Source organism: Globicephala melas, chromosome 2, assembly GCF_963455315.2.
Source record: "Globicephala melas chromosome 2, mGloMel1.2, whole genome shotgun sequence".
Lineage (NCBI taxonomy): Eukaryota > Metazoa > Chordata > Mammalia > Artiodactyla > Delphinidae > Globicephala > Globicephala melas.
Genome location: NC_083315.2, coordinates 131,324,994 through 131,351,810, shown reverse-complemented (window position 1 = coordinate 131,351,810; position 26,817 = coordinate 131,324,994). Strand labels below are relative to the sequence as shown.

Sequence of the window (26,817 nt, the reverse complement as noted above, 5' to 3'; positions counted from 1 at the left end):
GTAGGGATACAGTAATAAGCAAAAAGTGACACATCTCTGTTCTCATGGAGTTTATCATCTAATGGAAAAGACAAACATTAACCAAAGAATCTTGAACAAAATATAAAGGCAAAATTATAACTGCTATTAAAAATAGGTACATGGAGCTATGAGAGTAAATAATGGGGAAATGGGGAATATAAGGAAGATCAAGGAAGACTTCCCTAAAGAACAGATGGTTGACCTGAGAGCTGATGGAAAGAGGTTTACCAGGCAAAGGGACAGGATGGGACAAAAAGCATTTAGGTCAGAAGCTACAGCATGTGCAAAGGCCCTGTGGTGGGAAAATCATAGCATACCTGAGGAATGAAAGGCCAGCATGGAGAGGGAGGAGGAACATGCTATGAGATGAAAATGGAGACATAGGTAGGGCCCAGATCATACATGAGTCTTGCCATTTTAACTACTCAAATAACCTAAGAGCAATGAGGAGCCTCTGATATGACTGAAGAAGAGAGTTTTATGGACTGAATTGTGTCCCCTTCTCAAAATTCGTATGTTGAGGCCTTAACCCCGCAATGTGACTGTATTTGAAGATAGGGCCTTTAAGTAAGTAATGAAGGTTAAGTGAAGTCATAAGGGTGGGATCCTAATCTAATAGGACTGGTGTATTTATTTAAAAAAAAAAAAGACAAGACACCAGAGATTGCTCTCTGTGTACACGTGTGTACAGAGAAAAGGCCATATGAGAACACAGCAAGAAAGCAGCTGTCTAAAAACCATGGAAGAGAATTCTCTCCCGAAAGACTGCTGGCACCTTGATGCTGGGCTTCTGGCCTCCAGAACTATGAGAAAATTTCTATTGTTTTAGCCACCCAGTCTGTGGTATTCTATTATGGCAGCCCAGGCAAACTAATATAGGGAATGACATTCTATTTGCATTTTATTTTATTTTATTTATTTAGTTTTTTTGTGATACGCGGGCCTCTCACTGCTGTGGCCTCTCCCACTGCAGAGCACAGGCTCCAGATGCGCAGGGTCAGTGGCCATGGCTTACGGGCCCAGCTGCTCCACGGCATGTGGGATCTTCCTGGACCGGGACACGAACCCGTGTCCCCTGCATCGGCAGGCGGACTGTCAACCATTGAGCCAACAGGGAAGCCCCTCTTTGCATTTTAAATCAATTACTTTAGCTATTGTGTAGAAAACTTATTGGAAGGAGGCTGGGATGGATATAAGTGAATATGGAGGTACAAATTAATAGATTCTTTCAAAAGTCCAGAGAAGAAATATTGGTAACTCTGATTAGGAAAGTGATGAGGACTTGCAGTGAAGTGGATTATTAGTTAGAAGTGATTTCAACTGTGAGTGACTAAATAAATAAATAAAAACAGTATCTTACTTGAGATAGAAGTTTATTTCTCTTTCAGGTGAAAGTCCAGAAGTAGGTAATGCAGGATTGATACAGTGCTTCACAGTGCAAGGGACCCAGGCTTCTATTTTGCTCCACTATGTGTAGCCCCCATTCCTAAGGTCACCTCATGGTCCAAGATACCTGCTGCAGCTCCAGCCACCATGTCCAGATTCCTGCTAGCAAGAGGGAGGAAAAAGAGGAAAAATGAGACACCATTTCAATTTAAGGAAACTCTAAGGATATACGACACATTCTGTTGGCCAAAATTTAACTGGAAGGGAGGCTGGAAAATACAGTCTTTGTTCAGGGTGGCTGTGTGTCCAGCTAAAACTAGAAGGCTCTATTACTTACAGAAGGAGGAAACAGTTTGAAGGAGAGAACTCTTGTCACAGAAGTATACAGAACCTAATGATGCATTGGACATGCGGCATGAGAGTAGCAGGAGTTGAAGTTTCTGGCTTCTTCTACCAGTTGAGTGGATGTAGCTGTCATTGACTGAAATTAGACCCTAAATCTCCAATCTCTCACCACTCATCCCTGTTCCCCTTCTCTCATTCCCTCCAAATACAAATCTTAGACCTATCGAATTACCAGTCTTCTAAAATACATTAGAGATGCAGGTATGTGAGGCCTGAAGCACATACCATTTGGGGGGCCCATTCTAGGAGGGTGAATACAAAATCACAAATACAGAATTAACTGTAAGGCCTTGGAAAGGGCCTATGCAAGCAAGTGGCCCCCAAACTTAAACTTCATTCACTTTAGGGTGCTTTAAGCCTCACCTTTACTTTATGTATCACCAAGAAAAAAATTGTAAGATGCCACGATTGCTAGGTGCATCCTGATTTCAGAGAAGTTAAAGTGTTGGGAGGAAATGAATTTTGAAATCAGTGAAAGAAAATATTTGCAGATTTCAGAATTGGCCATTGTATTAGTCAGGGTTCTCCAGAGAGGGAGGGAGAGAAGGAGAGGGAGAGAGGGATTCCCACAGTCAGTTCAGCCGTCTATAAGCTGGAGGGCCAGCGAAGCTGGTGGACTAATTCCTGTCCAAGTCTGAAGGCCTGAGAACCAGGGGAGTCAATGGTATAAATCCCAGTGCAAGGGCAGAAGACTGCTGTGCCAGCTCAAGCAGGCAATCAGGAAGAAAAAGGGGGCGGGATGGGGGGCGATATCCTTCCTCTGCCTTTTGTTCTCTTCAGGCCCTCAATGGATTGGATGATGCCCACCCACATTGGGGAGGGATATCTACTTTGCCAAGTGCACTGATTCAGTGCTCTCCTCATCCACAGACACCCTCACAGACACACTCAGAAGTAATGTTTAATCTGAGCAATACGTGGAGAAGTCAACACATCAAATTAGTCATCACAGCTCTGTACATATGCTCTTCCCTTTGCCTGAAAAGCCCTTCTTCTTTCCTCTTCCCTCTCCCGGCGAACTTTTAGCCATTCTTTTTTTTTTTTTTTTTTTTTGCGGTACGTGGGCCTCTCACTCTTGTGGCCTCTCCCATTGTGGAGCACAGGCTCCGGATGCGCAGGCTCAGCGGGCATGGCTCACGGGCCCAGCCTCCCCGCAGCATGTGGGATCCTCCCGGACCGGGGCACGAACCCGTGTCCCCTGCATCGGCAGGCGGACTCTCAACCACTGCGCCACCAGAGAAGCCCCTAACTGCCCCTTTTGAGTAGCTGGTCTCTTTCAGGAAAATTCTTAGTCTCTCCTCCCTCTTCTATTGCTTCTCCCTAAGATGGTATTCAATTGTACAGGGTATTCGTGTGATCTCACGGTAGGGTTGGGAAAACAAGCCCTCACTTTGCACACCTTTGAGTCCTCAGTAAGGTGATGCAGGTTTCATGTGGCCTTTTGTGGCAACGGGCTAGCAACCACTCCTGAGATCCAGGGTTCTAGCCCTTTATCTCTGGTTGTAAAGCCCTCAAGCACTAGCTTAGCTGGTTCACCAGACTGTTCACCATTTCCAGTGGTACTTCCTTAGGGAACTACGAATGTGTAGCTCCTCCAGCTTGTACCCTGCCGGCCACTGAGCACCTCAAGATACCAAACTAGGCCCCCTCTGCCATTGAACACTGTTGCTCCTGAGTCATATTCAAGGAGGCGCAAAGCTAAATGCAAGGCCTCTCCTCCTTTCTCATAGGAAAAGTGGACTGCCCATACCAATCTCCTCCTGCTTTCCTACAACCCCTCCCCACCCCCCATTCTGAAACTTCAGCCGGGGAGCCCTGCCAGAACAGGCTGGCTATGGCTGCCTGTCATACTTCCCCAAGCCCTTTCTTTTTTTTAATTTTATTTATTTTGGGCCGCGTTAGGTCTTCGTTGCTGCGCACAGGCTTTCTCTAGTTGCGGCGAGCGGGGGCTACTCTCCGTTGCAGTGCGCGGGCTTCTCATTGCGGTGGCTTCTCTTGTTGTGGCGTATGGGCTCTAGGCATGCGGGCTTCAGTAGTTGTGGCTCGTGGGATTCAGTAGTTGTGGCGCACGGGCTCTAAAGTACAGGCTCAGTAGTTGTGGCGCACGGGCTTAGTTGCTCTGTGGCATGTGGGATCTTCCCGGACCAGGGCTCGAACCCATGTCCCCTGCATTGGCAGGCAGATTCTTAACCACTGCACCACCAGGGAAGCCCCCCCAAGCCCCTTCTTCTTCCCACGCTGCTCCAGATCAGAAGGGAGACTTTCTCTCCTTCCTACCCTCAGCAGGTACTTTCCTTATGTCATAGCCTCAGTTTTCTCTACCATATGGCGTATATCAAATGCCACTTTTAATTTTGCCAGGGTCTGGATTTTCAAATGTTAATGGAGCTTTACAGTTTTATAAAACCTTTCTCCCTTGGTAGTGTCTGGCTTTTTCAAGACTACTATGTTTCTTCGGATTCAAAAATCCTATCGTAGTAGTCAAAAGCTGCTTGCTTTCTTTTGCATTCCTGACATCATGGTTCTGTTTATCCTTTGAGGCTAATAGATACTTCTGGGTGACCAAGGAGAAGGTCTCATTAGAAATGCTAAAAATATTAACATGTTTTTAAAAATTATTTCTTTTATACATTCTTCTTGGAGCTGCCAATCCCTTCATTCATTTTATATGGACTTTCTATCTCGCACATTATTTCCTGGAAGGTCAAATTTATCTCTGTTTTGGAGACACCAAGAGGAATGATAAGCATCATGACTTTGAGTTTCAAACTTTGAGACAATCCCTGCACAACAGAATTGAATGAATGTGCCATTTGGGTGTGATCTCATAGATGACAGGAACTGTGAAACATCTTATAGTCCTTTGGCAGAACCTAACCTTTTGTAGCCCATCGAACTTCCAAGTCCCTCTAGTAAAAAAAACTATCATGGTCTTCGATGTTGGGCTTTTGGCATCTGTATGTACTAAGTGTTAGGAGCCCACCTGAAGCCTGCTCCAACTGAGCCGACACTGATGACTAACGTGGTGCTTAGTCTGTGGCCCAAAGCTTAAGGCATTCACCTAGAACAGCCATTCTCAACTGGGGGTGAATCCTCACCTTTGGGCCCTGACACCATTTGACAATGTCTGGCCACATTTTGGTTGAGGGGCTACTAGTGGCTAGTGGGTAGAGGACAGGGTTGCTGCCAAACATTCCCCAATGCCCAGCACAGCCTACCCACCACAGGGAATTATCCAACTCCATATATCAATATTTCTGAAGCTGAGAAGCCCTTATACAGAAAATTCTTAGTAGTTCTGGGCACTTCTCACCAAATCGCTGTTTCCACTTTGGTCCAGGCCATGTATTCCCTGGATTACTACAATAGTTTCCTGGCTGGTTTCCTTGCTTCTCTATTTCCCACAGTTGGTTCCTTTTTTTTTTTTTTTTTTTTTTACTTTTTAAAAATTCAATTTTTAATTTAAATACAGAAAAATTCATGATGTCCGGTGTACAGTTCCTATCACCACAACCAGGATACAGAATGGCAGCTCAATTTTCAACATCTTCACTATGCTGTTTGTGTCTGTTCGTCACATGAGCCACTCTGGACTTAATCTGAGTCTCGGCAGTGGTTTATATGGTAGTTAAGCTCTCAAAGTCTTTGCCGTGCTCCTGGGGGTGTGTTCTGCACATGTGGAACTTGGGTATGTGCCCACTGTCAATCCCAGTCTCTCCTCTTCAGGATTTCCTCTACACCCTCTGACTCCCAGAGACCCCTTTCTCCGTTCTTCTGGCCTGAAAGATGGGGAGCTTCCAGAATATTTGCCCTCTACACTGCTGGGTCAGTCTGCATGACTGAGCCTGTCCTTCAGCTAAAGTGACAAAAGAAAAGGGAGGAAAAAAATAACTGGGATACCGCCATCAATTTTTGTATAACAGGGACCTTTTTCCAAATTCCTCTATGCAGAAAAATGGATTTTCTCTCCTGGTTTTAGGTGCTTGAGCCCCTGCCCTGCTGTAACAGTGCCAACTTGATTGGTGTTGCCCTCAGGGCAGGGCTAGGAGAAAAAAAGGGAGTTTCCTTCCACACTCTCCTTTCCCAGGGGCCCCTTTTCGCCAACCCCAGGCTAGAAGGAAGGGTTCCTTTTGGAGGTTTTGCTGTCTCTGCTTCGCTGATTCAGACCACTCTCAAGTCAGGCAGTAAAGGAGGAAAAAGAACTAGAAAACTTACCAGCACAATACCAGTCATTTGTCAAGTTCTGAGTTCCTGCTGTGTAAGGCCTAAAATTAAGGTGTAATATTATGTGTTGCCTTGATATCTGGTGAAATCGGGAATGACCTAACTGTGAGTTTCTATCCCCACTCCTCTCCCACGGACAAGGTCCCCTACCCAAACAACCCTCCTTATCAAGGGGACCAGGCACGGTGCCTGCTTATCCCTGAGTACCGGGTTTCAGTTTCCTTCCAGCTCCTGGAATTATTCAAATAAGCCAGTCACATCCTCCCGCAGGACCAGGGGGCACCTCACCCTCTTGATGCTACAAACCTGCCTCCCACAGCCTCTAGTTGTTCACTCTGTTCCCCAGGGCATGGCACTTGGTGTTCCCCTCCCCCAGACTGTGAGTATATGTGACTAAAAAACTGCTGTCAATTTCACCTGTCCAGTATTGGGTGTTGTGTGTTCAGCCATCTCCATAATCCTAGGGAGAGAATCCCTCCCTCACAGACAGGATAAAGAAGAGGTGATCAAAACACTTCCTTTCTCAATCCACTAGCTATTTTGCTATTATTTACTCTTCAGAGTCCTCTGGTAGTTGTTTTTCATATTCTCTCCAGAGCTTTTAGTTGTAATCAGTGGGAGAGAAAGACTGCAACTTACTTACTCCATCTTGGCTGGCTCTGGAAGTCACTTTATCCCTACAGTCTAACACAACAGAAGGATCCTTTTAGAAGGACACTGAAATCAGAATGGTTCTGCTAGGGGCTTCCCTGGTGGCACAGTGCTTAAGAATCCGCCTGCCAATGCAGGGGACACGGGTTCGAGCTCTGGTCCGGGAAGATCCCACATGCCACGGAGCAACTAAACCCGCGCGCCACAACTACTGACCCTGTGCTCTAGAGCCCGCAAGCCACAACTACTGAGCCCGCGTGCCACACCTACTGAAGCCTGCATGCCTCAAGCCCGTGCTCTGCAACAAGAGAAGCCACCGCAACGAAGACTAGCTCCAGCTCACCGCAACTAGAGAAAGCCTGCGCGCAGCAACGAAGACCCAAAGCAGCCAAAAATAAATAGATTAAAAATATAAATTAATTTTAAAAAATTGTTAAAAAGAATGATTCTGCTAAAATTCATAACAGGTCACGTCACTCCCCTGCTCAGTCTCTCCAAGGGCACGTCCTTGTGATGATTTACAAGGCTGTACAGAATCCAGCCCTCTAATCCCTCTGACCACACCTACAACTCACTCCAGTTATTGGACTGCTGTTTTGTCCCCTGTAACAACATGCATGCTTCTGCCTCAGGGCCTTTACAGTGCTATTCCCTCTGTGTGGGATGTTCCTCCAGATAGCAACATGCTTAATCCCCACAGTTTCAAATCTTTGTTCAAACATGACCTTCCTAGTGAAGACTAGGGTGACTTCCCTATTTACAATAAAAATCCCTCATACACTGCACTCCCAATCTCCCTTTTCCAATTCTTTCCCCCAGCACAGATCACCTTCTAACTTATAATATTTACTAATTTACTGTGCTATTGTCTGTTACCTCCTCCCCCCCCCCCCCCATTAGAATGTTAGTTCTAGAATGGTAGGGATTTTAGTCTGTTTTGGATCTTGGCACCAGGACAGAGCCAATGGGTCCTCAATAACTATTTGTTGCATGAATGAATATGTAAATAATAGAAACACTTTAGCATGGCTGCCAATACAGAGAATGGAGGACTTAGAAAAATTCAGACCAGAAAAGATTATTCTAATTCTGATCTTCCCTCGATTTTTAATTAGAATACTCCTTTCCTTTCGACCCTGATCTTGTCTTGACATCAAATGCTTCCCTGAGATAAAACACATTTCAGTGACCTCAACACAGCTTAGTATTTATAGGTTCTTGAGTTTTTACTAGGGGCTACCCAGGCAGAAAAGTGCTAGAATACAGTTTGAACTTTTCCCCCTCAGAATAACCCAAGCCCGAACAGCATTCCCAAACCTCATTTAAAATAGATGTAATTTTTTTGCCTGGTTCAAAGAATATTCTACAGACTGAGTTCAAGTAAAATTTCTGTATATAGTCTATATTCATTTTACACCTCCCACATAATAAAATAAATCATATTTTCATCACTGTCCTTTTCTTGTCAGTGTACTACTCTGCCCAACCTCTCTGGGTCTAACATGAGACCAGCCCATTTCATAGCCATTAACATTTAGGAAACATTAAAAGAACAACATAAGGGCTTCCCTGGTGACGCAGTGGTTCAGAGTCCGCCTGCCGATGCAGGGGACACGGGTTCGTGCCCGGGTCCGGGAAGATTCCACATGCCGCGGAGCGGCTGGGCCCGTGAGCCATGGCCGCTGAACTTGCGCGTCCGGAGCCTGTGCTCCACCACGGGAGAGGCCACAGCAGTGAGAGGCCCGCGTACCGCAAAAGAACAACATGATAGAGGAAAACAATGACTTTACTATTTACCAGGCGAAATGTCATGTATCTAAATGTTAATTTTCTCACTTTTTTCTCCAATTCCTCCTGTAGGTAGAGAGAAGAGATGGGAAAAGATGGGGGTGGGGGAGGATCTTTGTTAAAGTCTAATATAACGGCGCTTCCCTGGTGGCGCAGTGGTTGAGAATCTGCCTGCCAATGCAGGGGACACAGGTTCGAGCCCTGGTCTGGGAGGATCCCCCATGCTGGGGAGCAACTGGGCCCATGAGACACAACTACTGAGCCTGCGCGTCTGGAGCCTGTGCTCTGCAACAAGAGAGGCCACGACAGTGAGAGGCCCGCGCACCGCGATGAAGAGTGGCTCCTGCTCGCCGCAAAAGTCTAAAATACCTGTTCCTGGACCAGTAAAAATCATTTTCTCTTCCACCATTTCTTATATGGTACTACATGTCAAATTTACCAGTTCCCTTGTCATGGTAAAAAATATTGGGGCTGGGGGGCAGATCACTAAGAGAATGTAGTTGAGCTGTGGAACTTCTTATAGCTAATCCTTCTAGTTTTCTAACTTATGAGAAAACATAGGTATTGTATCAAATTAATTTATATATTTTGAATTCTGATTTAATGCTACTTATTAACATGCTAACAATTCATTAAATTTAATATTAAACACAAACTTTAAAAATTCTAGTAATTCAGTCTAATACTAATGAAGAAGGATGTAAGTGGGAGCATGTTCTGGAACTTTCTTTTTCTTTGCTTCTTTCACTCTTTCGGCAAATATGAATTGAGCATCTACTATGGATGGGGCATCATGCTAGCAGCTGGGGATAAGCTGTAAACACCGTGAGACCTTGCCTCAGGCAGCTTCTTTCATTGAAGGCACCTGTATGCATTCTGAGTTCGAACCTTACTTCTTCTCAACTACTTTCCCCACCACATTCAAAAGTAAACTTGCTCCAGTAAGTCGGCACCTCCTACAGAAACTTCTTAATGTGCGATTAGACAACGGCTCTAGATGAGAGCACTCATCTAGACATCAATCATCATTCAATCATACTTCAATAAATAAACACCATTGAGAAAAGAAATGTATTAATCAAGTCCCAGAAGCTGGTGGGAGTCTGGGGTAGGGTTCCGGAAAGGGTGGGAGGGAAGCCAGGGTTAACGCACACATTTACCACTGAAATCGTTGACTTAATCATGTCACCAGGAAATTGATCTCAGAGGAAAGTTAAAAGGAAGCAAAAACTGGCTTGAGTTTTAAGAGTGTATTTTGGCACGGTTGTCCACTCCCAATCAGACAGGGCATCCTCCCTTACGGTGGCTGAAGAGCAAGCGGGCGCTCGCGTTTCGGCTAATTTTGAGCCGCGCAGCCCGCCGTCCACCGTCACGTGCCGGCCTGCCGCTGCCGCGTAGCTTGGTGGGGGCGGCTCTGCCTGGCGCCGGGCAGGAAGGGAGGCGGCTGTCGTGCCATTCTTAAAGGGACCCGAGGGAAGGCGAAAGGCTGCTGACGGCCGGAAGGAAAATGGTGAGTTGCTGCCGGGGAGGGTGGGGGCCGGCCGGAGGGCTGGGCCAGCCCGCCGGGCTTTCCTGTTTGCCAGAACCGGTCTCGGCGGGCAGCGCCCGGGGTGGGTCGGCGCCGCTTCCGGCCCGGCTGCTGGTGGGTACCCCGAGTCTGAGTCTTGGCCTCCGCCCGCGGACGCTGCCGCCTCGCCTAAGGGCAGCATCCTCCTGCCGGGCCCGGGGTCGAATCGTCCAGCGGGCTTGGCGACTAGGGTGCGACCAGCGCGGGTGGGTGATTCTCACCGGGTCCTTCTGGATGGAAGGTTTTAGCTGCTGCTGCGCTGAAGCGTCGGAGGGGCCGTGGGTCTGGCCCAGGCGAGGGCTCCCCCAAACGCCGGCTTTTCTCCCAGGGCCGGGCCAGGCCCAAAGGGCCGGCGGACGCCGAGCACTTTCGGCCTGGCCGCCTTTGCGGGGAAGGGCTCGAATTCTTACTCCATTCTCTCGGCCTCACCTTAGTTTCTTTTTCCTCCTTCCCTTGGCCTGCCTCTAAGGATTTCTCTTTATCCATGCTTTCTTCGAGTTATGGCAGTTGGAAATCTTTTGACCCAGTGCTTTGACCCTTGGCCTTAAAGTAACTGTCAAAATCTTAGTTTTGCGCGGTCTGGGGGTTTTGGCTTCCGTCTCGTATGGGTTAGACCCCGCGCTCAAAAATAAAGTGTAGAATTAAATTAGTTACCCAACGAGGATCTCCTGCATCTTCCCCATCGGGTTTTAAAATATGCTTCTCGTGTCTTTAATTACAAGCAAAACACAAAACTCCCACTGTTCTATTCTCTGTTCTATTCTCTGTTCTATTCTCCCACCCATTGCTCAACCCACTTCCATCGAATAGATCTTGTCTTGGTCACTAAATCCAAGGGACTCACTCTTCAATTCTCACGTTTCCTGACCTTTCAGCTGCATTCTGGGTGTTGATCACGCTCCCCTCTTTGAAGCATTTTCTTCCCTCATGCTTCCCCCTTGGCTTCTAGGATACAGAACTGGTTTTTCTCCTACGTCGTCTCCTGTTGGTCTGTCTGTGTCCCATGCATTTCTCCTATCCTGTAGATCACAAGTAGGAGTCCTAGGCTCCATCCTAATGCTTCATTTAACATTTTGTATTTTTTTCTCCTTCGTTTCTTACCTGCACTCATAGCTTCAATTACCACTTACCTATATGTAGATGACTTGTGAATTTGTAGTGCAGACCTTGCTTCTGAGATCCAGCACAGATATTTATATCCCACTATTTAGTTAACATCCCCTGGGAAGCTTTTCCCCTCTTGAGTGCCTCAAAGCCCCCTCAGTTTGTCCAAAATAGAACTCATCTCCTTCCCCTCAAACCTGGTGTTCCTCAGTGTTCCTTAACTTAGTGGAAGGTAGCACTGTTTAAGTCTTACACAAGCCAAAAAGCTTAGGAGTCACCTTTTTTACCGATCCACCCCTCCCAGTATTGTCTGTCACCAGCTCCTTTGTGGTGGTTAAGTGTGGGCTAAAGTCAGGCTGTCTGGCTTGAGTCCTGGCTCCCCTAGTTGCATAACTTTGGGGAATATACTTAACCTCTCTAAATCTTATTAATAAGTTTATTGCAAATTGGGTATACTATAATACCCATCTAATGGGATTGTTTTGAGGATGAAGAGAGATCCATGTAAATTACATAGCACAGTGTTTTCTCATAGCCTTTAATACACGTTAACAATTATTAACAGAATTCACCTGCTTCTCTTTATCCTCATCAGTCTGTCTAAGCTACTTTTCGTCTCTCACCTGGGCTAGGCTTGTCAGTTAACAAGTCTTGGTCTATTCATCCAGGTGCACTGCCTGTTTCCTGCATGCAATCTGATCACTTTCCCTGTCACCACCTACTTAAAACACCTTAGTGGCTTCCCTTTGCTCATAGGATAGAGACCAAAATACTTAGTATAACCCACTGGGCCCTATGTGGTCCAGCCCCTGCCAGCCTCCTCTTGTACGTGTTACAGCTCGTTCTCTGTGCTTGAGTCACAGTGGCCTTTCGTTATCTTAGATGTGCTGTGCTCACTTTAATCAAAGGGCCTTTACATAGGCAGTTTTGGTCCTTTAGATGCCTTTTTCAGGCAAGTCTCCTGTAACCATGCTGTTGTCCACTAGTCATAAGTTCTCATAACATCAAGTTTCTCTCCTTTCCAGCTCTTATCCTAGGTACAAACAAATGTATATTTTTTTACCTGATGATTTTTATGTACGTCTGTTTTCTAATAGACTTTATAAGCTCCTTGAGGGGCCCATAGTTTTAATCTATTTATCTTATATCATTGTATCCCTAGCACTTAGCACGTGCTAACACTCATTAAATGTTCATTGTGTGGATTATCCAATAGATGACCACTTGAGTTCAACTCTCCACTTTGTATGTTAATATTTACCATACAGTGTTGTTTTCAGGGTGTCATACTGATTTTTAAATGCTTCTGTTGACTGGAAGCATTAGAGTTGGCTGAGCCGTGGTCCTTTTTCTTGTAGGAAGGAATTTTTGGCCTTATTAAGGTATTGGGAGGGGTGAAAATGAAAAAAAAAGCAATATAGATTAAATCACAGCATGTTTTTCACTTGGTTTACTATTCTTAGAGTGTCAGGATTGCACAGGCAGCTCTGGGTATCAGAACTGTAAGATAAGACTCATGACAAATTGCTCTTTGCCTACAAAAATGTAAAGTATTTATTAGTTTCTACTAAAGGGTTCTATCTTTGGTTGATGAAAGATTGGAAATTCTAGTTTTCTGATTTATATCTTTCTTGAAAGATAGGAAAAAATAGACTAGGCTTGAATACTGCATTCAGGAAGCTCCATATGACTTAGCATTTCTTTCTCTAAAGAGAAGTAAAAGGATGGACATACATGACTCCTACAGGAACCTAATTTATTGGATAATATGTATTGGTGGGATGTACTTTCTAATTGTATAAATAGCACATCCTATGGTATATCATAACTTATATGTTACCAGTGTTATGAATTTAAAGGACAACTTAAAATTGATAGCTATTTACTGTTGTAACATATGCTCTTATTTACCCAACACAGGATGAAAAAGCAGGCTTTTCTTAAATTTTCCTTTTAACTTAAAATTTGAAGCCTTAATTCTTTCAGATTGTAATGAGACATGTATTTTGGCATTGGTCTCAAAACACTTATAATTTTCTGAAGAAGTGGGTGGTGGGGGGAGACCCATATATGAAGAGACCAAAGAATGTGGACCTTGTTTGGAACCTGACTCAATCAAACTCACTGTTAAAAAAGAAAAAAAAAAAAATTAAAACAATAGGGAAATTTGAACTTTGAACTCTACTTGAATAATTCACTGGAATTATTATTAGTTTTTTTTTAGGTGAGATAATGTTATTGTCATTATGTTTTTAATGGCACATACTGTCATTTTATTAATACATATTAAAATATTTATAGTTAAAATGACTTTGGGCCTTTCCTATATGACGGTCCATGGGGGCAGTATTGAGGTTTTTGGATGAAATAAGATTAGCTATGTGTTGATTATGGTTGAAGCTGAGTGTTAAGTGCATAGGATTTCACTATACTATTCTCTACTTTTGTATGTGTTCAAAGTTTACACATTAAAGAAAAAGATTTCCATCCACATGCTTGCAATCAATAGTGCATTTGTACCACTAAAAGAAGAGTGCTTTTGATAATTTCCTTGCCAGATTTCTGGAGAAGAGTTTCTAATATTTATTCATAATTTATAAAAGGTTCTTTGAGTGTTTATATTTGTTTCATCTGGTTTTGCTTTCATAATTCTTAATAGCTCCTTTTTTTTTGATCCGTGTAGTCATTTAATTAAGATATAAAATGTAATCGGTCTTTACTCCTATGGTTTATTTTTCATAACTTTTGCTTCTTTTTATTTTTTCATAGTTGTGAGACTCAAAAATGAACTAAGGCCTTATTAACTCTAAGTGTAATAAGATGATTTTCCTGTTCTTGCTGCATAGTGCAAAAATATTATACTTTCTAACAGCAATGATCCTTGACTTTTCCCTTATTCTTCCCTTCCTCTACAGTTCTGATGAAATTGCACATTATTATGTGTCTAGTTCTTTGAGATATTTAGTAGCCAAAGAGAAAGTATACCCTACATATAAGATGAACAAATGTGTATAATTTAATAACGTAGATACAAAGCTTGGTAGATTTAAAAGCTCTTTAAGTGTTCATGTGTTTCACATTAATACTTTCACATAATTATGACATTTGTAGGTGTCAGTATACCTTCATAAAGGTATTAGGTTTTATAACTTTAACATGTACATATGTATATTGAAGTCATGGCATTTGATAACATGATTTTTGTCTTTTCTAGAGTGAGTCTTTGGTAGTTTGTGATGTTGCTGAAGATTTAGTGGAAAAGCTGAGAAAGTTTCGTTTTCGCAAAGAGACGAACAATGCTGCCATTATAAGTAAGCTAAAAACGATTGTCTCCGTTACATGGTCTTAGTTTGGAGTTTGGCTTTATCCTATAGCTACATCGAATAACCTGAACCTTTAGAAAGTTACCTCCTCCAGTTTTAATTCCCCCCCCCCCACCAGCCCCCATCTGTTAGGTCATTTTAAAAAGTAGCAGCTACTGTAACAGAACAGAGGCAGAGTGTCCTGCCTCCACCCTCAGCTGCCTACACAGCTCTGGAGAAGATGATCATCTTCTTGGTCACTTGGTCATTTGTAGTGACCCATCCAACTCCATCCTTTAACTTCTCAGGGGACTAAAAATAGCCTGGCCATTAATCCTCAGACAGACATCTTTGCCTACACCTAAAGTGGTACAGTTCAGCATTATGTTCAAAGTGATTTGAGGTCTTAATTCAATTGTAGACTTGAACTCTAGTTTCATGGAGAGTACTTTTAAGTGTCACTGACTTTTGACAGTAGAAAGAATGATTTGTATATTGCCTCTTCCACTGTGAACTGTATGTGATGTTATGCAGATTTCTTTTATATTCTTAGGTAATATTTAATATGTGGGTAGTGATTTAGAAAGATAAAGGAAGAATGAGGGGGTGAGAATGTAAAACTCTATATACTGTTAACAGATGCATCTGGCAGATGTGAATTAATGAGGTGGTGACAGCTTGTTGAATTATGGTTCTTTTACAAACAAATACTACAACGTAGGCATACAGTTCTTTAAAGTGACAATGTGCGTCAGTGCCACTTTGCCACAAAGAGTAAAGCTATTTGAGATCATATTGTGTCTCACAGGATTTACTATGAAATTAGTGCAAAATAAAAAATTAGATAACTTTTCAGAGTAACGGAAAAGAATATAGGCATAGATTATCTAAACGTATTTCAGTTTGGCTTTGGGCTCTGTTGCATGTATTTTAATAGAGATATCACTACTATTTGGTAATTCACTTTCTCAGAATACTCATACTGCACCATGAAATCCTGACTCTGGAGAAGCTGGGAATCTGGCGGTTGTTCTGTCCTGACCCTTGGTCCACGTTTTGCTTGCAATTCTAACCATGTGCAATAAACCAGTCTCAGTCACAATGACCTTTTCAGACCTTTTCTTATCATCTAGGAAGTGCATTTGAGTTACGAAGTTCTTCATATACACAGTAAATGTAAGGAGTTGACATAAAGTTCTAAATTAGCAAATTAGGTGCTGGGAATTCTGGGTAAAAGCTTTTAAATGCTGACTGCTTGTAGAGTCAAGCTTGTGTTTTATGCTTGTGTTTCTTCCTGTTTTAATTTTGGATGCCAAAAAAAGGGCTAGGACTCTGCGGGTTGGGTAGATCAAGTCACATCAGAATCACAGTTTACTCATACTATATTTTTATTTTAGTGAAAATTGATAAGGATAAACGCCTGGTGGTGCTGGATGAAGAGCTTGAGGTTTGTTGGATCAGCTAAATATAATTTTATCATTAAGCAATTATTATTGCCCAAAAGATGCTATATTAGTTACAGTTACTTCTAAAGCGAGTTCTAAACCTTTAGACATGATCATTATGCATGAAAAGCATGTGCTAATTATTGTGTAGTGCATTGTCTTGGTAATATAATCACCTTCCATAAAACATTAATGAAATCCAGGGTAATAAGTAGTAGAAGTTAGGGCTATATGTCTAGTAAAAACTGAATCAACTTTTTTTTTTTTTTTTTTTGCTGTACGCGGACCTCTCACTGCTGCGGCCTCTCCCGTCGCGGAGCACAGGCTCCGGACGCGCAGGCTCAGCGGCCATGGCTCACGGGCCCAGCCGCTCCGCAGCATGTGGGATCCTCCCGGACTGGGGCACGAACCCATGTCCCCTGCATCGGCAGGTGGACTCCCAACCACTGCGCCACCAGGGAAGCCCCAAAACTGAATCAGCTTTATAACTTGCTTCTAAATTGGTTGGCCAGTAATTAAAAAGTAAAGCCCTTTAACCTAAGTATTTAGTTTGTCAAGTAACTAATTTAGAGTGAAAAGAAATTAACTTTTTTCCCCTAAATCAGATATTGTTGTTGCTCTGAGGAGTTGGCTTATCTCACTCAGTATTTCCTGACAATTGGAACATGAGCATAGACTACTCTGCCTCTCAGCCCCATGTTTAGTTAATACACAGAGCTAAACTGAGTGGGCTGGAGTAGGCTTTCATTGCACTGAGGTTTTAATAACCTCAGCTTATGTACAATTTAGTAAAATAAAATTTTATGTTGTGGTATAAGGTTATGAATTTATACCTATTAGTAGAATAGGTGCTTGGTATATCTCTCAAGAATTTATGGGTAAGAAAATGTTTAAAAGTTGTTTTCTTTATGGTTCCAGGGCATTTCACCAGATGAACTTAAAGATGAACTACCTGAACGACAACCTCGATATCCTTTTCTTAGTGCTTTAGAAAGATTTGTTTTTTTAAGTGGTCACCATTTTATTTATGAAGTTCATTTGTTCAACTTTTTTTTTTTTTAACATCTTTATTGGAGTATAATTGCTTTACAATGGTATGTTAGTTTCAGCTTCACAACAAAATGAATCAGTTATATATATACATATATTCCCATATCTCTTCCCGCTTGCGTCTCCCTCCCTCCCACCCTCCCTATCCCACCCCTCCAGGCGGTCACAAAGCACCGAGCTGATCTCCCTGTGCTATGCGGCTGCTTCCCACTAGCTATCTACCTTACGTTTGGTAGTGTATATATGTCCATGCCTCTTTATCGCTTTGTCACCGTTTACCCTTCCCCCTCCCCATAGTCTCAAGTCCATTCTCTAGTAAGTCTGTGTCTTTATTCCTGTTTCACCCCTAGGTTTTTCATGACATTTTTTTTTTTTTAAATTCCATATATATGTGTTAGCATACGGTATTTGTCTCTCTCTTTCTGACTTACTTCACTCTGTATGACAGACTCTAGGTCTATCCACCTCATTACAAATAGCTCAATTTCGTCTCTTTTTATGGCTGAGTAATATTCCATTGTATATATGTGCCACATCTTCTTTATCCATTCATCCGATGATGGACACTTAGGTTGTTTCCATCTCTGGGCTATTGTAAATAGAGCTGCAATGAACATTTTGGTACATGACTCTTTTTGAATTATGGTTTTCTCAGGGTATATGCCCAGTAGTGGGATTGCTGGGTCATATGGTAGTTCTATTTGTAGCTTTTTAAGGAACCTCCATACTGTTCTCCACAGTGGCTGTATCAATTTACATTCCCACCAACAGTGTAAGAGGGTTCCCTTTTCTCCACACCCTCTCCAGCATTTATTGTTTCTAGATTTTTTGATGATGGCCATTCTGACTGGTGTGAGATGATATCTCATTGTAGTTTTGATTTGCATTTCTCTAATGATTAGTGATGTTGAGCATTCTTTCATGTGTTTGTTGGCACTCTGTATATCTTCTTTGGAGAAATGTCTATTTAGGTCTTCTGCCCATTTTTGGATTGGGTTGTTTGTTCTTTTGTTATTAAGCTGCATGAGCTGCTTATAAATTTTGGAGATTAATCCTTTGTCAGTTGCTTCATTTGCAAATATTTTCTCCCATTCTGAGGGTTGTCTTTTGGTCTTCTTTATGGTTTCCTTTGCTGCGCAAAAGCTTTTAAGTTTCATTAGGTCCCATTTGTTTACTTTTGTTTTTATTTCCATTTCTCTAGGAGGTGGGTCAAAAAGGACCTTGCTGTGATTTATGTCATAGAGTGTTCTGCCTGTGTTTTCCTCTAAGAGTTTGATAGTTTCTGGCCTTACATTTAGGTCTTTAATCCATTTTGAGCTTATTTTTGTGTATGGTGTTAGGGAGTGATCTAATCTCATACTTTTACATGTAGCTGTCCAGTTTTCCCAGCACCACTTATTGAATAGGCTGTCCTTTCTCCACTGTACATTTCTGCCTCCTTTGTCAAAGATAAGGTGACCATATGTGCGTGGGTTTATCTCTGGGCTTTCTATCCTGTTCCATTGATCTATCTTTCTGTTTTTGTGCCAGTACCATACCGTCTTGATAACTGTAGCTTTGTAGTATAGTCTGAAGTCTGGGAGCCTGATTCCTCCAGTTCCTTCTTTCGTTCTCAAGATTGCTTTGGCTATTCGGGGTCTTTTGTGTTTCCATACAAATTGCAAAATTTTTTGTTCTAGTTCTGTGAAAAATGCCAGTGCATTTGTTCAACTTTTAAAAGACATAGTTTACAAAATTTTCTTCTACACCATGATCATGACCAAATTATTCAATAAAATGTATGCTCATATTGGAAAAGAACCAAAAAATTAATATTATTTTTTAAAAGTTCCTTTTATTATTACATGTTTATAATAAAAATTGAGAAAGAAAAAATCCATATTAAATCTATACTTTTAATAAATTTATTTGTGAGAGAGTATAAGATGTTATAACTTTTGGCGGGGGGCCCATTTATAATTTTGTGGAAAGATAATGAATAATGAAGGTGTGGCCTAAATGGTTAGGATAGAAATTTGCCACCCACTAGCTCCCCTGGTGCGTGTTTTCTTTCAGAACTTTGTTGATAAGTACTTGTCTCAAACAGAGCAGTAATTTTAGTTTCCTTAACTTGAGAAAAACCTTCATTGTATATAGTTATAAGTATCAACATGATGATGGAAGAGTTTCATACCCTCTGTGCTTTATTTTCTCCAGTCCTGTTGGTAAGTGAATTTCTTTAAATAGTGCATATTTGGTTCTGATCAAATTAAACCATTTTTATACTAGACAAATACTATGCTCGTTTTAAGGAGGAAAAGTGTTGAATAACCTAAATTGCAGTATGTGCGCACGCCCATACGCACATGAATGCATCCCTAAAAGGATGTTACTATAAAGCATCATCTCTTAGAACTTGCTTTTCTTAGGATAGATTCCTAGACGTGTAGTTAGGTCAAATTGTACAGATGTTTTAAGGAATTGATTTTAAGGAAAATGTAATGACATTTTAAAATATCAAAAGTACATTTTCTTCTGTATTTTAATTTTATTTATAAGTATTTGAACTATGTGTATGATTATGATATATATTTGGTGTTTATTTTTAAAATAGTAGTTACCAGTGATATGCCTATAATCTTGAAAATAGTCCCAGAGTAGCTTACATTGGATATTAAAATGGCTTATTCGTATTTAAAGTATCCATTATCACCAGAACTCCCACTGCCACCACCATTCAAGCCCACAATAAAGTTTCTGCTCACTGAACTCCTCCCTGAACTTTATTATTTGTATCATTTATGTAGCACTTAAAATATACTGCAGTCTATTTTTTAATTAATACGTAAACAGACCGTAACCTTTTTTCAGAGTCAGTCTCCTGACACTACTGACCCAACAGCATCCCCAAACCTATACGTATTAGGCCTTTGTAAAATTCGTCTTGATATTTACCATCAAAACTAAGTGCTGAAAAGTTTTAAAGTATTTGCAAGGCTCTAAAAGTCAAGATCTTTAGAGATCTAGCCTCATTTATTTTTGCTGACCTAAAGCCTTGTTCATTAGTAATATAGCTGTTTCTCTTTGTGCAGGCAGTATGCAGTGTAAGACTCAAAATACAGCCTTTACACATTTAGACAGAAGTTTTTGTAAACTTGATAGCATAGGAAATCCTAAATGTGTCATTTTTATAAAGTAAATAATGAAAACTCATCACTCTTTCAAAATTTAAGTCTCATTTCTACTCTGATCTGTCTCTTCCAGGATGTAAGCCTGAACAACAGATGATGTATGCTGGGAGTAAGAATAAGCTAGTCCAAACAGCTGAACTCACCAAGGTGGCATTTATATTTGACTAACTTGTTGAGACAATTTTTTCCCTTTGTAAATAGAGCAATACCCAAGTAATCTGAAGAGTTAAGTATTTCTTTATGTAGGTGAAAGTTATTTAGAACAGAGCAGTAAACTAGAGCTTTTTATTAGTTGGAAATAGAATGATAGAAGTCTTTAACCAAAAGTGTGTTTTTGGAATGAAAATTATAAGTTGATTACAAGAATTCATATTCAAAATATAGGCAGCTTTAGAAAACTACTCAATCTATTGAGAATTTTTCATCTTCCATAATGTGATTTCTAGTAGATAAATGCAGCATTTGAAGCTTCTCTGGGCCCTTTACCATAGACTAAATGAACCAAATTCTGTGCAGGAATTCCATGCTATGCAGTTAACTGTATTGTTTCCAAATCTAAAATTAAAATTTTAAGAATAGTATTAGCTTTATTAAATTAGAACATTCTGTTTCATATGAGACACCTGCTTCAAGATTTAACATGTTCCCATTGTTTTATGGCATTTTTGAAGGTTAAAGGTAAGAGTGGTACTTGCTTTCAAACTTTATTTAACTTCCATGCATTAGTTTGAGTTGAAAAAGTATATACATTTAACATTTTGAAATAGAATTTTACATCACTGGAATGGTATTAAATAATATTTCCTTTCAGTTTTTATTTTAAGGAGAGCAGGGTTTTCCCCTTGGGTGCTTAATTATCAACCCAGGTGATGTTTTTAAGTGCCCTCTGCTTTTTCCCTTTAGCCCACATGATTGTCATTGATACCACCAACTTATAGACACTACGTATCCTCATTTGTACCACGGGAATATGCTGGAGTTGCTCTAAGGGGATTGGGTGGTTAGGAAGGAGCTCTGTTAACAGGCTCATGTCTGCTCTAATCCTAGGCCTGCCCTAAAGTGCTGGAATTAAGGCATTACAATTTACAAGTTACTTTTACAAATAATCTGATTGAATCCTCACCACAGCTCTGTAAGTTGATGGTGAAACTCCTGTTCTTATCTGGGAAAACTGAGGTTCAGAGGATGAATGACTTGCCTAGGGTTGTATATTAGTACATTTCAGAGCTAGGATTCAAACTTTCATCTGGCCTCAAATGCCATCCTTTCTGCTCTATTACATTGTCTTACACAAATTGTCTTTTTATAGCCGTTATACTTTCTGGGCCTGTGTGTGTTCAGATTCTGGCTAGAGATTTGTGGCTGTGGACCACTAATCTATCCTTATAAAAAGAGCTGTATTCCCTCCACCTGTGAAGGATCAGCACCTGCTCTTCCAGTTCCTAACTGGATTGATTTTAAGTGTGTATACTTGGCTCTCTCTTTTAGTGGATAATATTTACAGAACTACTCTTTTAGAACATTTGTAGATTTGTGCTTTTAAGAGTTTTGATTTTATGCTGTCTTGATTGCTAAACTTTGGTAACTGAGGCCCTAGCACTTAAAGAAACGTAAAGGTATATCTAATTTACACAGATTAAGTCATGACCAACATGAAAGGAAGGAGAATTTGGTATTTAATACTCAAATATACAAAATATTTGATTTTTTTCTTAAGGTATTTGAAATAAGAAATACCGAAGACCTAACTGAAGAATGGTTACGTGAGAAACTTGGATTTTTCCACTAATGTGAACTTCTGTGTTTCTAAAGTATTTATGTATTAACCTGACCATACTGGAACCAGACATAAATACTTATTTATGCCTAAAAATGCACTGTTATTTACAGTCTGTTACCTGCAGTAAAGAAAAATTCTTCATTTGTTCAAAGTTTGAACAAAGGGGAAATCATCTTCATAGTAATGAAACTTTGTAAAGTGTTTCCTTATATTTGTAATTGTTAGGTGGACTACTTCTCTCCAGGGACTTTTTGCACTCTTGTGACTAATTTCTACAACTTATGGTTCAGAATTTGTTACTATTTACAGACACCATTGGAAAGTGGGTATTAGATTGTGATAGACAACAGTTGCCTCCTTTTGACAAATACTGGATATAGCAGTTTATATATGAAAATAGCATATTATCACTTGTCAAATCTTTGAAATCAATTTGGGATAAAAGACTTGAGTGACCCAATTTTGAGCCATGAATAATAACTTACTATAGTATAATCTGCATTACAAGCATTTTTTTCATCAATTCCATGCCTTCTTAATTTTCTGTATCCTTTTAATCAAGTCCAGAAACTTTTCATCAATTGCTTGTTCTTAAGGTCTGGAAGTTAGATTTTATAATAAAGTTATGACTATTAGGTTCTCTTCTTATGGAAAATAGCATTTTAGTCTTAGAAATTGATGGATTGTAACTAATTAAGGGCCTCATTCCTGGTTGTGTCATTTCTAGATAGTTTTGAATCTACGTTAATAACACTTTATTTATAAAGCACCTCTTAATGTCCTGTGAATGCTCGTTATTTTACATGTGTTAATACTGTGCCTTTGTTAGCTTTACATTTAGTTTAAGACTTCTACACTCTGCCAGTATTCCAGATTTGGTGAAATTAATACTTTTGTGAAGGGTCCAAGTAAAACAATTTTCTAATATGTGTATCTGGAATTTGTAATAAAATCAACTTGATATTTTAAAAATTCCAACTATCTACTTGCATTGGTGAATATATGGCAGTTGAGAGTTATAATTTGGGGCATATTTGTGATTAGTTTTGTGCCATAGGAAAAAAAATGCTTATCTTAAAACCTTGGCCATAGTTAATAACATTAACACATCAATAGAAATCTCATCTTACATCCTAAATGTCAGAAGATACTCTAAACTGGACACCTGTCTTGTTAGATGATGGTATCCTTGGCATTATTAAAGCAAGGATTCTGATATATAGTGTACTTTAAAAACATATGAGTAACTGTTTAAGATTATCTTGACATTAATTTGACAAAAGGTCTTGAGACTCTAAAGACTACCCAGATTTGGTGAGTGAAGTCTTTTATTAAGAATATCTTAATCATTTCAAAACTAGCAAAGGCTTTTTTTTTAATGTTGGCGTATCTCCCATTCATATGTGCTTTGCATTTTTTTAAGCTTTCTGTGCCAACTTTAATAAAGAGGTGAAGATAGTTGGAATTTTCACAATATTGAATCTTCTATTCCAACACTGTTTGGCTTCACTAATCTAAAAAACAGGAAGCAATAGGAAGTTAGTTGGAGATGAGGAAGTGCTAGAGGGGGTATTTGTTTTGGTTAATGAATGGGAAGTGTTCTTTATTCCAATTTCCTGAGAGAGAGAACTTCACCCAGGATGTTTAAGAATTCTTTAAACAGCTATTTTGATATTGGAGAATAATGCTTATAATTCTGCAGAAATGCAAATGTAATCCAAGTGACTGGACACTTCTTCTAATGTTTTTGAATGAAGGAAATGAGATTTTGTTTCATCAGGTTCGCAGCAATAAGAGAATCTAGGGCTGCAAGAATGTATTTTTTAGTGAGGTTCCTTATTTTGTCTTGCATGTTTTAGGTGTTTTTTTTAAAATTTAATTGGAAGGTCCTCCATAATGTCAGATAATATTGACCTCCATACACAGAACTCTTAGCTCCCCTGTTCTCTAACAGGGACAAAGAGCTGTGATAAACCATGCTTTTTTGAGCTTGTCTGACTCCTTATCGATAACATGTATTTTTGCAAGACAATAGATGAGGTTAGGGGATCAGTAGAACATTTTTTTCACTTCCTTGGTCCTATAGGGAGAGTTATAGATTCCTTGTCCTAGAGTGTTCTCTGTTTTTTATATATATTTCCCTTTCATCTAACCAAATTTTGCATTGTTCTTTTTGAGTATATTTCCTATTCAATCTCTTTTTCTGCCTTCTCCCTAATAGTAACTCCAGATTTTGTAATTCCAGTTTTTACATTCCATTTCTGGTACAGCCATTCCCATTCAGCCTTCAAACTTCATCTTTCCTTTTTGGCAGCAGCTTTTTTCCTGGGAACCTCCTTCATGGTCTTCTAAGTCACCATTAGTTTTGAAATTGTTGGCCTTGTATAAGTTCTGCATAGCATCTAATGTTGTCAAAATAGAACTGACTCGTAATCACAGCATGTTTTTTAGTATGATTTTTGTGGCAACATAAATGACATATGAAGCGAACTGTTCTCAGGTGACTATGCTGAAATTCCAAAATGTCAAAGAGTTTTGAATAGTATTCACTTTGTTCTGGTATTGAAGCAATTATGTTAGGAAAAAAGTTGTTTGGCTGTTTTTGTTTAATTGACTTCTAAAATAAATGTTCAAATTGTCTATTTCTAAAAAGTTTACTAAATGCCTAGTGCAGTTAAACATACTCTTGTTTAAGAGGGTGTTGCTGAATTTTGTATTGTCATTACCAAATGATCTTTGTAGCAAAATGTCAGCACTTTTCTCTCCCTTTTTGTCTCCTATTTTCAGGAGTCGAACGTAGCCATAAACTGTATCCTGGTCTGACACTTTAAAAATTTTCCAGTTAAAGGAGTTTATTGCCAAATTAAATTTGGCTGTCTTTGTTCCCCACTCATATAGATAGTAAGGAAGGGGTTCTTAAAAATATGTCTGGACTACCTTAAAACACGAGCAATGTCATTAATCCATAATGTGGACTAGTGATGAAGAGATATTTTCATAAGAATTTAAATGCTGACATTTGGTGGAAGGTAGAGAGTAACTCGTAATCTATCAATTCAAATATTCTTAGTATGGTTGCTTTCCCTGTTTGTTCAATAGACTGATAATACTGGAACCTACAGAATTTGAGCCTTTACAACTTATGTGAAGAAGTGTCTCAAACATTTCTGGACGAATCTTATTTTGTATTTCTGGAACAATGTAACTCTTTTAGGCCACTTAACGTCAGTGCTCCCAAGTTGAATATTCTTGAGAAATTTGTTTCTTATTATGCCATTTGACATTTCAAATCAGTGATCATCTCCCTATGATATTTAAAACAACTACATTAAGGTTGTGATAGAAACTGTGTTTTCTTGCTTTTTGGAGTATAGTTCATACACGTGTAATTACTTGAATATTGTTTGAGATCACTAACATGCCAGGGTAGTTCCCACTGATTTAGGTGGTCCGATGTAATCTCATTCAGGAGGCTTGAAACATTAATGGTTTAGTCTTGTGAATTTTAACAGTTTCCTGTCATCGTTTAACAAAATCAACAGCTGGCACAACTTCTGAAGCTGTGGTTTCAGTCTGTGCGAGTTCATATTGCATGTTTATTTTGGACAGTCTTCTGTTAAGCATGGTGCTTGTACTGGTTTAAATAAAATGTTAACATGAAAGGACTTATAGCTTTTCATTGTTTACTTGCCTCCTTTCCCTTTTGTTGTTATTTACTATTACCTGCCTGGCTCACTTGTGGCATCTGTGTGAACCACACAGATTCAGTTGTTTACTTTATCTGGAAAAACTGAGAGGCAAAATAAGTGGATCAGTTGGCGAAAGTAGGAACGGGGGAGGGAAAATATAACGAGATTATAAAAATTTCTAAAACTTGGTCTGATACTAAAATGGTTTGTTTGTAGGGGCAGAGGGCATTATTTCAAATGATGAACACTTGCTTTCAAAGGGAAGACTAAGTTAGAGGGTCTGTGTATTTTGTAAGAAATCAAATTAAATTGAAGGATCTTTTATTGAATATAGTTTATCACCATTTATTAAACGTCCGTTAAAGACCCATTCTGCCTATATCACAGACTGTTGTCCGTGGTTTGTGTGTCGTGGGTATCTATTGAATGAATACAAGTCAACAGTACTTAACATAGTATTTAGACTTTACCATATACTTCTTGTGATTGACTATGTAGTAGTCACAGTTGGTTTACCGTTGTGAAAGGAGCTGTTTTTGCCTTCCTATATTCAAGAATCTCACAAGGAGAGTTGGCCAGAGGAAACATCTTCCTTATTTCTCAAATTTAGCCACTTAGCTACTCAGACGGCCAGCTCCTAAATTTTTTCACCTTCATTGTCTTTTTGTCCTTTTCAGTTTTCAGCATCAAAAAGCATTTCTAATCACTTACCCTCACAGTGAGGGCCCACTCTCATTTGCATGAGGGCGCACCCTGAGTGGATGCTCTCTCCTTGTGTGGTATATTTTTACCTATGTTGGGAAGCCAGTTAGAGGAAAGATCTTATCGCTGAGCATCAGGGAGTTCTCTCATCCTTTGCTTGAGATCTGCGCCTAGCCTACATGAAAAGCTCCCTGCTGAGGTAACCCTCTCTTCCAATTACAGGAAAGAAAAAGCGGAATGTCTAGGTTGCATCCAAAAGCCACCTTGTGCTGCCCCGACAAAGCAGGGGGAAGGCCGTGTACGTGTGTGTCAGCGAGTGGGGGTAGGAGTGGGGATGGGGACGTGGCGGGGGCGGTGGATTCTAGACACTGTTACCTACACAATTAAGTATAGATTCTGTTACCCTGGAATTAAGTCCTGCCGTATTGTGACCTATTCCTTACCTGTAATGGATGGCGGATCCCAATACACCACAGACGTTTGTTAGGTAGAAATACCCCTGCCACTGCTCCTTGCTGAAGGGGCAAGCCTTT

The 26,817-nt window shown here is 40.3% G+C and overlaps 1 protein-coding gene across 2 annotated transcripts; it reads left to right on the top strand.

Annotated features, from left to right (window-relative positions):
* The first annotated feature begins 9,845 nt into the window (after positions 1 to 9,845).
* On the top strand, positions 9,846 to 25,743 carry GMFB (glia maturation factor beta). 2 transcript variants are annotated; one of them, XM_030855020.3, is made up of 7 exons: positions 9,846 to 9,985; positions 14,361 to 14,457; positions 15,846 to 15,895; positions 16,812 to 16,861; positions 19,065 to 19,147; positions 20,187 to 20,260; positions 21,831 to 25,683. In XM_030855020.3, the coding sequence occupies exons 1-7, from the start codon at positions 9,983 to 9,985 to the stop codon at positions 21,900 to 21,902; spliced, it is 429 nt and encodes a 142-aa protein (XP_030710880.3). In that variant the 5' UTR covers positions 9,846 to 9,982; the 3' UTR covers positions 21,903 to 25,683. The 2 variants fall into 2 exon arrangements, with proteins under 2 accessions (XP_030710880.3, XP_069901065.1); XM_070044964.1 differs by lacking the exon at positions 9,846 to 9,985 and adding an exon at positions 10,005 to 10,117 and having other exon boundaries at positions 21,831 to 25,743.
* The last annotated feature ends 1,074 nt before the right edge of the window (positions 25,744 to 26,817 follow it).